This window comes from Microtus ochrogaster, chromosome 1 (assembly GCF_000317375.1).
Source record: "Microtus ochrogaster isolate Prairie Vole_2 chromosome 1, MicOch1.0, whole genome shotgun sequence".
Classification (NCBI taxonomy): Eukaryota; Metazoa; Chordata; class Mammalia; order Rodentia; family Cricetidae; genus Microtus; species Microtus ochrogaster.
Genome location: NC_022009.1, coordinates 10,268,598 through 10,280,401, shown reverse-complemented (window position 1 = coordinate 10,280,401; position 11,804 = coordinate 10,268,598). Strand labels below are relative to the sequence as shown.

The 11,804-nt window shown below is 45.0% G+C and overlaps 1 protein-coding gene across 1 annotated transcript in view; it reads left to right on the top strand.

Annotated features, from left to right (window-relative positions):
- The first annotated feature begins 5,300 nt into the window (after positions 1–5,300).
- Positions 5,301–11,804, top strand: part of Tomm20l (translocase of outer mitochondrial membrane 20 like) — an 11,626-nt gene continuing 5,122 nt past the window's right edge. The window contains exons 1-3 of the mRNA XM_005343186.3: positions 5,301–5,436; positions 5,532–5,575; positions 10,703–10,781. Coding sequence (XP_005343243.1) covers positions 5,301–5,436; positions 5,532–5,575; positions 10,703–10,781 — 259 coding nt within the window. The remainder of the gene's footprint in view (positions 5,437–5,531; positions 5,576–10,702; positions 10,782–11,804) is intronic.

Below are 11,804 nucleotides of genomic sequence, written 5' to 3'. Positions count from 1 at the left end.
GAAAACCCCATGTGTACCCTAAGGAAAACTGATTGTGTACTCAGGATCCACAGACTTTGCAAATACTAAGGGTTTTGTACTGATGGGAGCCCCCCTCTTTTTTTTCTGGTGCTAGGGATTGGACCTGAGGGCTTGTGCATGCTGGATATACCCTCTGTCACTAAGCTACACTCTATCCCCAAGGGAACTCTCAAAAACCCATTAGTAAAGAGAGTGGATCAATAAGACATGGCATTAGTTAAAGGCAATACCTACAGAACAGTTAAAATAAATGAACAAGCTTAATATGACAACATGGATTTTAAACCTAGGCAAGTCAGGAAAAGCAAGTTGTCAAACTATGTCTAAAATACATAATTTTAATGAAATTTGAATATTCAAAATACATTGATTTTTTTTTGTGTGTGTGTGTATAATCGTAGAACAGGAGTGGGAGACTAACCACGTGATACACGCTTGTCATCTCTGCACTTGGATATGGGCAGGAGGATCAGAAGCTCGAGTTCATCCTTGGCCACATAATATGAGGTCAGCCTGGTTGACCTGAAACCTGTCTCCAAATATAATATCTATGTCTATGTATAGATTGTAATATATCTGTATATATCAATGTGCACATATAAAATACATCATGACATGCATATTATAATGTGTATGTGTATGATACGTATTATAACATGTAAATATATAATGTTTGGAGAAAGTATATGTGATATTTTATTGAATATAATTATATGATATATACTTACATGAACGTGTGTGTATATATACATATGAGAAAAAACTAATACCAAATTCAAGGTGGTGGAGCAAAGGAAAGGCATGGAGGAGCAGATGCAGGGCATTTGCCTGCCACTCAGCACACACCCCCAACGCAGACCAAAGCCGAGTGACGGTAAAATGTGATAAACTGAGTGCTGACGCTGTTCTGCTCTGCGCTTTACTGTTGCTCCAGTTTGAATGTCCACAGCCAATCAGACGGTGAGATCAATTCTCCGAGAAGTATTAACATGTGGCACCAAAGCCGCTCGTGTAGGGATGAGCCTGAAATCCCAGTGCTCAGGACACTGACCAAATGGGATCTTTTCCAAGTGACTGACTCTGCAATCGACAAGTCTAACCGTTCATGGATGTAAGGTGTTGTCCTTAAAATGAGTCTTATAAAAGTTGGTTTAAAGCATGCATCCGTGTGTGTGCACGCCCCTACCCCTGCGCCCTCACCTACTCCCCATTCCTCTCCATCCCTCTGTAGTATCCCACCTCCACTGCTACCCTGGCCTGGCTTTTTCTTGTGCCTTCTATCACCTGGGTATCACCAGTTCCCTTCTAGCACCCGATGCTCATTGGATATTTTGATCAGTGAGCCTCCTGTGCTGTAGATCTTCGGTTGAATAAACCTTTTAAAATGACCCGGTTGGTTACATTCAGTTGTAACAACAGGGAGTGACTCAAGGCAGCCATTCACACTGATTTAACTGTTTAAAGACCCAGGGAAATTGTTGATGGGAAGATGAAAGTAACTGGGGGGAGAGAATGCAGCCGGGGAGTCAAAGTCCACATGCACTCACTCAGAGGTAGAGTGCTTGCCTAATGCGCAATTCCCAATGGAGAGACACGCCATACTATCTCAGTTTTGTTTTGAAATTTGAGAAAACAGGTTCCAATTTGTCCAGACAGTAATAAATAACAGAACTGAGCTCAAGCCATTTCTCCTGACTTCCAAATCCATTGTTTGTTCCCAGTGGCTAGCGTTACTTTTTAGTTTTTTGAGGCAGGATCTGTCTACATAGCCCTACTATCCTGGAACTCACTGTGGAGGCCAGGGCTGGTCTTGAACTGACAGGCATCCTCCTGCCTCTGCCTTCTGACTGCTGGGCTTAAATGCATTCATTCCTCCCCCCTGCTCTTTGGCTTCTTAGGAAAGACAGTTTGCTAGGCCAGGACCCCTCTATGCATTAGAACGTCGGCAGCCTGAGCTCTTGAGATGCAGGAAGAATTGCCATGCTATCTTTAGGTGCTAGTTAGCTTCCTTGTTTGGGGCTCGTTGGCTTTGTTTCCTTTTGTGTATATGTGTAGTGTATGCGTGTGTGTCCATGTGTGCATATGTGTACAGAGGCCAGAGAAGATCCTCCTGGGTCCTGCTGTGTCTGCCTTATTCCTTTGACACCGGGTCTCTCGGCCTGAACTTAGGTTGGTGGCCAGGACGCCCTAGCAATCATTCCTGCCTTCTGCCCCCACATGGTGCTACAGATGCCCACACTACCCTTTCCAGCTTTCTATGTGGGTGCTACGATACAAACTTGGTCTTCCCACTTCCACAGCAAGGATTCTTACCCATTGAGCCATCTTTCTTTTTTTTTTTAAAGATTTATTTATTATGTACACAGTGTTCAGCCTCCATGTATGCCCGCACGCCAGAAGAGGGCACCAGATCTCATTACAGATGGTTGTGAGCCACCATGTGGTTGCTGGGAATTGAACTCAGGACCTCTGGAAGAGCAGTCAGTGCTCTTAACCTCTGAGCCGTCTCTCCAGCCCCCACCATCTTTCTTTCTTGAGACAGGTCTTCACTGTGTAGACCCTGTAGTTTTAAACTCAAATTTTTGCCTCATCTTCGCAAATGCTGGGATTACAAGCATGAATCACTAAGCACAGCCAATTTTTATCTTTGATGGAGGAAGGTCATTGGTTAAAAAATAAAGAAACTGCTTGGCCCTCATAGTTAGTTAAAACATAGGTGGGAGGAGTAAACAGAACAGAATGCTGGGAGAAAGAAGCTGAGTCAGGTAGTCACCATGGTTCTCCCACTCCAGACAGATGCAGGTTAAGATCTTTCCTGGTAAGCGCACCTCGTGGTGCTACATAGATTATTAGAAATGGGTTAAGAGGCTGAAACTAATGGGCCAGGCAGTGTTTAAAAGAATACAGTTTCCGTGTAATTATTTCAGGTAAAGCTAGCCGTGAGGGCGGCCGGGTGGCGGGACACAGCCCGCCGCTCATATTACAACATATCTTTTAATTTCTTGTTACTTCCTATTATTTTTTTCCTTTTAAACTGTCAAATGCTAAAATATGATGACATCAAAACTTGGCTGATGGGGAGGGTAAAATTTAGATCATCTGTTAACATTTTCATAGTGTTTCGAATGGTACACCAACTCACTGTGCTAGCTTGCCTCGCTGGCCCAGAAAGCACCGCTCTTCACATCTTGATGGATTTACTTTCATGTCTTTTGCATTGTGAATAAAAATATACCAAAGTTGAAATAAAAAAAACCACAATAACTTTTGAAAAACACCAGTAAGGTCCACGGCAACGGCTCAGTAGGTAAACATGCTTGCCACCTAGGCTGACAACCTGAGCTGGATCCTGGGATTCACACGGTGAAGGAGAGACCCAACAGCTCTGACCTTCACACCAACACCTTGGCACAATCATGTGCACACGCACATACACAAATAAGTAAATATAAAATTGTTGTAAACATCAATAGATAGTGTTCTTACATTGTTTTTATCATTAGTGAAAATGACGGAAGGGCTGACTTGTTCTAATAGATTCGCATCCAACTTTCCATTCACAGCTTGGCGGGTCGGTGGCTGCAGAGGAACTGCTCTGGTCACTATACATGGCACACTCCGTTACTGCTTCCGAAGCTGCTTCCAATCCATTTCTCCCATCGTACTGTACAACATCATTATATTGTTTGATGGAGTGGGGCCACAGGGAGATGGAGACAGCGGTGCACATGAGTAAACCAACATCCAGCCAGTCATAGAACTTTGAAGGTGCTGAAGGATGAAGAGAGACACCTGCCAACTGCCCAGGAGCCAGCAGCCACCAGAAGGGACCCATATGGGTGGACAGTGCCCCCTGCTGGGGGTGTCACCTCATCGCTCTGGTCACTGGTCCTAAAGCTACCTGTTTTCACTGGACCGTCTGCCGTGGACAAACAGCATTTCGTGTTGATTGGTAGTTACTTCACAATTTTGAGAGTCTTGTTTCCAACCTTATCAATTACATAAAATCTGGTAGCATAAATTTATGAAACTGGAATGTATAGGTCAAAGGGTATGCAGAATTCTAGTTGGCATTTCCTGGAATCTTTTCCGTGATGATGGGAGGATGAATGTAAGTATTTGGGAGGGGTTTGGGTAGTTATCTTGCTGACACTTCAAGTACACATAGACTTTCATCAAAGTAGCCCACGTTTAGGAATTCTGTAGTAATTATCACTGTATCTATCAAAAAGGACACGGACAAATTGTAGCACTGTTTGTAACGAATGAATGCTGTAGTTTATCAGAATGGCCACCACCGCGAAGTATTTGTTATTTGGTTGGATTATAGCTAATCTTACTCAAGCGTTGGTAAAAAAGACCAACCGTAATTTATTTTTGTGGCTGCTTCATAACTATTGTTTTGCTGAATGGTAATGTAAAAATATCTGTGCTTTCCAATGGTCTTAGGCGACCCCTGTGAAAGGGTCGTTCAACTCCCAAAGGGTTTGCGACCCACAAGTTGAGAACCACTGAACTAGCGGCTGCCACAAATTACGAGTATCAGGACTGAAGGAGGTAGCACCATACTCTCTTGGTTTTAGTGATAGTTTCAGGCTGTAGATGGCTGTCAGAACTTACCTAGTTGTATACTTTAGATATGTGTAGTTCCCTGTGTATCAGCCGTTTCTTTGGAGCTGTTGAACAGGACAGTTGGTATTCAGTGTAGAGCCATGCTTTGGGATCTACTATTTATACAATCTTAGTTTGAAGATGACCAGACCGTTATCGGGATCATGGCACACATACATTCAGGCAAAACACCCATTCATATATGTAAAAAGGAAAAACAAAATTTAGTTTTTTTTCTTTATCTAGGTTATGATATTTGGGGCAAAATCTGACTATTTTTGTTGTGTTTGCTAAATAAACATTAAAAAAGCACCAACAGAATAACAATTTTGTTTGATTGCTTGTTGTTTCCTAGGCTTTTGCTTCTGAATCCTTTCCCTCTCCTGACTTACAGTGGATGGAGAACTTGGATTGCCAGTGCTCCAGGCATCCAGGAGACCAGACTGGCTAGCACTGACTAGGGCTGGCCTGAGATAATCCGTGCTGCCCTGGGACCAACTGAAGCACAAGGGAAACCCAAGCAGCCAAAGTACGCGGGTATGCCCCTGCCGCGGAAATGGGTCTTGTCTGGAGAAGCCTAGGAATTATGAGTCCTGCAGCCCTGGGTTCGGGACCCCGGGTTTGCCCACGCGTGGCCTGCCCGCGCCCAACGCTCGCTGGGCAGCCCAATGCCCAGCGTCCGCCTCGGCTTCGGCCTCCTGGCGGCCCTGGCAGCGGGTGGTGCTGTCGCCCTGCTGGGCTACTGTGTCTACCTGGACCGAAGGCGGCGCAGAGACCTGGTGATCCAGCGCTGCCAGCGGGACCGTGAGTGACAGAGGGGCCGAGGGCGGGCGGCTGAGCCCGGGGCGGTCCCCAAGCCGGCCACTGGACTCCCAGCCAGCTCATGCCTGTGTTTGCAGAGAGAAGAGCTGGACAGCCCAAAGCCCAGGCGGAGGCCAGGCAGGTGAAGTGCAACAGATCCACCAAAGAGCCTTCTAGAAGCCCAAGGGGGGTCCTGCCAGTGCCGGACACCTGCTTTCCAAAGTTTTAACCGTTTTATTCTATCCTATTTATTTATTTATTTATTTACTTACTTACAAAGGGGAAGCAAAGGAGGGCAACGTGGGTCTGATAAGGACACAGTATGAGGGACTGGAGAGAGCGCTCAGTGGTTGAGAGCGCTGGCTGCCTTTGCAGAGGGTCCAGATTTGATTCCTACCGCCTACATGATGGCTCACAGACGCCATCTGTAACCCAGTCGATCCAACACCTTCTGACCCCCAAGAGGCACTAGGAATGCGCATGATCAATGATATACATGCTGGCGAAATACTCATACACATACAACAAAACAATGTAGTTTTTTTGTACATTCGTTTTGTTTTTTAAAGTACAAATAGGGCCTGGTGCACATGTGTGCTTGGGAGGCTGAGACTGGAAAAAGGAGTTCGAGGTTAGCCTGGGCCAACAAAACACCACCACAACAGAAAGGCGTCTGTAAAATAAACGTAGGAACAGGTACTTTTTTACTTGGAAGAAAGAAGAGACACTTGGACCTTCCCATATCCTCACAGCAGTCAACAAGGAATATGACTGACTAGTTTTTTGTTTTTTGTTGACGGAGGGAGAGGGTGACCCACATATGAAAGTCAGAACACAGCTTGAGGGGTCCATTCTCTCCTCCCGTTGGGTCCCAGGTGTCTACTCAGGGGACCAGGTTTGGCTGACAGTGCTTTTACTGCGGAGTCGGTTCACTATCCTGGATTGGTCATTTTATTTATATTTCTCTTTTTAACTTTCATGTGTGTGGATGTTTTTCCTGCCACATATGTCTATACATTACATACATAACTGGTACCTGTAGGGGTCAGAAGAGGGCCTCTGATCCCCTGGGACTGGAGTCACAGAAGGTTGTGAGCTGCCATGTTGATGCCAGGAATTGAACTTTGGTCCTAAGAAGAGCAGCCGGTACCCTTAACCTCGGAGCCATCTCTTCAGCCCCACCCCCACTGATAATTTTTAAAAAGAATTTGGTCATGTTGATTATTGACTCAGCTTTAGTTAACTCCCATGAACCCAAAATTGCAAGAATACCTAATCATCTTTCAGGCCTGGGACCTATTCAAGGTCCAATTATGAGACACTAAGGTAGGACTGGCAGAGATAATAATAACAGCGGTGTAAGAAGAACCCCAAAGCAAGGCAGTGGACAAAGCCAGCGCATGTAACAGGATCCTAGAGAAAGACAGCATTCTCAGTGTGGAATCAGTACAGCGCTATTCCGTTTGGTTAAGCTTACTGTCTGTAAAATGATCCTTGGCTTCTGGATCTGCAGTTTGAGCAGGTTTGGTGGGAGAATGACACCTTTGCTCTACTCAGCTGCAGTGAGGCGGGCTCCAGATGAGATGGTGAGCCAGTCATCCTTGCTCGCCAGTTGATGCTGGGTGTTTACTTAGGGGAAGTGGTTTGGGTTGTCAGGGGTAAGCAGGCAGGCACAGATACTTTACATGCATTGAACACAGAACAGCGGTGTGCTGGAGAACATGCAGATAGGAGAGCTGCCACGTAATGCCTCTTCTCACGGCCCTGAGGACGGCTCCGTTTCAAGCAGGGAGGAATGGATTCCAGCACATGACAGAGAGACGGCGTTCTGAAAGGAGATGCTAAGACGGGGAATATTGTTGTGACTGGCTCTTTTGGAAAATGCAATTTTTCTGCATAAAGCTTTGGGGTTGTTGCCGAGTCTGGAATGATACTGAATCTGGAGCATGGTATCAGGGATGCCTTTAGGGCTGAAGGTGCTACACACGTATAACGATGCAAAACAGGGAATATGCCAGGCCTGACCACTAAGTCAGTTTGGAAAGGAGTCACCATGCAGAACTGTCTGGTAAAGCTGAGCTAAGTAGGACAGAACCTGAGAGGACTTGCTCTGAAGCCCGGGCTACCGATCCAGACTTAGTAGGAAGCCAGTGCTGATTTCTGGGCATTTTTCAAGAATAAAAGGAAGAAAAAACCAGAGAAACAAAATTCTTAGATTGGGGCTGGAGAGATGGCTCAGAGGTTAAGAGCATTGTCTGCTCTTCCAAAGGTCCTGAGTTCAATTCCCAGCAACCACATGGTGGCTCACAACCATCTGTAATGGGGTCTGGTGCCCTCTTCTGGCCTGCAGGTGTACATGGAAGGAATGTTGTATACATAATAAATAAATAAATAATTAAAAAAAAAAAAAACAACCCTTAGATCGATCAGGCATGGGTCTGTTAGAAGGATCAGAAAAGAGAATAAGGCCGGGCAGTGGCGCACACCTTTAATCCAGCACTTGGGAGGCAGAGGCAGGCGGATCTGTGTGAGTTTGAAGCCAGCCTGGTCTACAAAGTGAGTTCCAGAAGAGCCAGGGCTGTTACAGAGGAACCTTGTCTCGAAAAACCAAAAAGAAAAAAAATAAGAGAGAGAGAGAGAGAGAGAGAGAGAGAGAGAGAGAGAGAGAGAGAGAGAGAGAGAATATAGGTTATTTCGGCAGCATAGGGAATAGCAGTAGAAACCAGAGTCTCTGGTGATGGCGGCGGCGGTGGCTGGCCAGAGCAGAGGGAGCCTACCTGGGAAGGACAGGCAGTTCATGATATCTAGATAGAAGACCGAGACAAGAGCAAAAAGAACAGGAAAGGAAAAAGTACGAGTATTTGTTGGTTTTTAAGGAAGCAAACAGGGAGTGTTGGAGGAACAGGGCATGTGTGTGGAGGTGTCTTTCCCTGAGCTGGTTCACCTGGGCAGGGTCTGATACAGCCCATGTATCCATAACTGTTGCCCTTGCACTTTGTGTGTGCACTTTGTGTGTGTGTGTATGACTTGACTTTTCCTTATTATTAGAGTAGGCTTCTCACAGCCTTGTCTGTGTTTACCCTTCATTGACTTGTATCCAGGTCAGCATCTGGCGCATTGTATTTGTCCACTTGTACAAGTACAGGGAGACAAGTGGGAAGTGGTGGTACCCAAGGCATGCTGTGGGGAGAGATAGCTGAGTGCAAGCCTGGTGTCATCTTGGAAGGCTTTGAATGACTAACTGAAAAGTCCATACATTTTTCTCCTTTGGGAAACAGTTGTGGTGGTAACTTATTTCAGAGAATTATTGTAATTACCTTTTAATTTTATTTTTGGTTTTTTAGAGACAGGGGTTCCTTGTAGCTTTGGAGCCTGTCCTGAAACTAGCTCTTGTAGACCAAGCTGGCCTCGAACTCACAGAGATCCGCCTGCCTCTGCCTCCCGAGTGTTGGGATTAAAGGCGTGTGCCACCACCACCTGGCATGATTACATTTAAAAAAAAACCATTTAGTTTTATTTTCTGTGCATTGATGTTTTACCTGCTTGCATGTCTGTGTGAGAGTGTTGGAGTCACAGACAGTTGTGAGCTGCCATGTGGGTGCTGGGACTTGAACCCGTGTCCTCTGGAAGAGCAGTCAGTGTTAACTGCTGGGCCATCTCTGCAGCCCCATAATTACTTTTTTCTTTTGTTTTTCGAGACAGGGTTTCTCTGTGCAACAGCCCTAGCGGTCCTGAACTAGTTCTGTAGACCAGGCTGGCCTCAAACTCACTGAGATCCACCTGCCCCTGCCTCCTGAGTGCTGGGATTAAAGGTGTGCGCCACCATTGCTTGGCTGATTTCTTTTTTAAAAAGACAACTGTGGTGTCAATATGGGAGATGAGATGGGTAGGTGGAGGGTTAGAGACAGAAAAGCGAGTCTGCATTAGAAATAATGAAAACCCAAATGACTTGAAGTATGATAGACGAAGAAGCAGGACTTTCAGATTTCTTTCACATAATTGTTAAAATAACTTTTTCATTGCCTAGATGCATAAACCAAAAGAAATACTTTCTCTTCGCACCTCTCTCTGCTGGAGCTTCCTTTCCCCTCACACCAGGACCTTGCTTTCCCGCCCATGCTCCACTGGCCCAGCTCGTTAGACTTACCTACGGCCAGGAGAAAAAGAGAGTGCAGACAGAGGTCAGCTGTATGTGGTGGGCATGTCTGCAATCCTATTGCACTAATTGCACTTAGGGATCTTAGGCAGGAGGATTGTGAGTTCAAGGTCAGCCGGGGTTACATAGCACAACTCTGCCTGAAAAGGGCTGGGAGAACACTCAGTAGAGTTCACCCAGCAAGTGTGAGGACCCAAGTTTGAGCCCTAGAACCTACACTGACAAACAACAAAAAAATCAAGAACAAGCTGGTTGTGGTGGCATGTACCTAAAATGCCAGTGCTTAGGGAAGTAGAGATAGACAAATCCCTGTCTCAAAAAGCAACGTGAACTTCAGCAGTGGTGTGCATGCCTTTATCCCAGCACTCAGTTCGAGGCCAGCCTGGTCTATAGGTTTAGGACAGTCAGAGCTAAACAGAGGAACTCTGTCTCAAAAAACAAATCAAACAACAACCCCGGGGGGCTGGAGAGAAGGCTAAGAGGTTAAGAGCACTGACTGCACTTCCAAAGGTCCTGAGTTCAATTCCCAGCAACCACATGGTGGCTCACAACCATCTGTAATGAGATCTGGTGCCCTCTTCTGGCATACATGAAGGCTGAACACTGTGTACATAATAAATAAATAAATTTTAAAAAAAAAACCCAAAAACAACAAAATGAAAAAACCCTACACCCTACACTGTGTCACTATCAAGGTCTGCTATTGAAGGTGGGGCTACTAAAATGGAGACAGGTGGCGGTGGGCATCTCCACCTAACTGATGCTGTGCTTTTTTTCTTGCTGCCCAAAGTTGTGCAACTCCATTTTAGAAATTGATTAGAGAAACATTTGTCACCCACGGGATTTGGAGATCAGAGGTGTCTTTTATGTTCTTTATCTTTGAGATAGAACCTCATCTTGTAGTGTTGGCTGGTCTGGAACATTTTGAACACTAAGTTCCATCACCTGCCTCAGCCTCCCAAGTGCTGAGATATGTCCACCAGCCTGGCCTAAGAGGCACTTCTCTTTTAAATGTGTGCTTTATTTGTTAAGAGATACTTTAAAGATTAATTTTACAGTAACTATGTACCTTACATTCATTACTCATCGTTACATGTTTTATAAATCCTTTAGTTATGGGATCCAGCAAAGGAGAAACTACAAGAATTTTTTTTGCAAGAGGTGCAAATGGGAAAACTTTGTTTAGCTAGAGGTAAGAATAAAAACATTCTCAGGTTTTTTGTTCGTTTGTTTTGACTTTCTGTTGTGGTTTTTCCACCAGGGTCTCACTACGTAGCCCTGTCTGTTCTGGAACTCATTTTGTAGATCATGCTAGCCTCACACTCAGAGATCCACTTGCCTCCAAGAGCTGGGATTAAAGACATGTGCCACCACATCCAGGTATTTTGTAAATTTTAAAATCATTTTTCTTCAGAAAACTATTTAATTAGCTAGGCATGGTGGCATATGCTTACAAACCCAGTACTTGAGAGGCAGAGGCAGGAGGATTGAGTTTGAGGCTAGCCTGGACTATTACATAGAAAGGGAGAGTAAGAAGGAAACACTGGTTAGTATCTAGTATCAGGTAAACTGGCTAGATGTGGTCACCAACTCACTGCAGTTGTAAGAAGTTGTCTCTGAATCTTGTCTTGATGTTACTGTCCCCACCTCCATGTTTGAATTAGCATTGCTATGTTGAATCTGAAAAGCATGTCGATAGGGACACCAAGACAAATATCAAAAAGTTTAACTTCATTTAAATATCTCAGTAAATGAGGGGACTGGAGAGATGGCTCAGTGGTTAAGAGCACTGGCTGCTCTTCCAAAGGTCCTGATTTCAATTCTCAGCAACCACATGGTGGCCCACAACCATCTGTAATGAGACCTGGTGCCCTCTTCTGACCTTCAGGCATACATGTAAGTGGAACACTGTATACACAATAAATAAATCTTTTAAAAAAATCTCAGTAAATGAAATTTCTGAATTATCTAATATTGAGAATCAAAACTTTTAACCTGAGTATGGTAGAACATACTTGTAATCTCAGAACTCAAGAGGCAGAGTTGAAATACCTGTGAATTTGAGGCTAGACTGGGCTACAGTGTCTCCAAAGATCACCTAAAATGCATTATAAAAATTTTCCTACCCGGGCGGTGGTGGCGCACGCCTTTAATCCCAGCACTCGGGAGGCAGAGGCAGGCGGATCTCTGTGAGTTTGAGGCCAGCCTGGTCTAC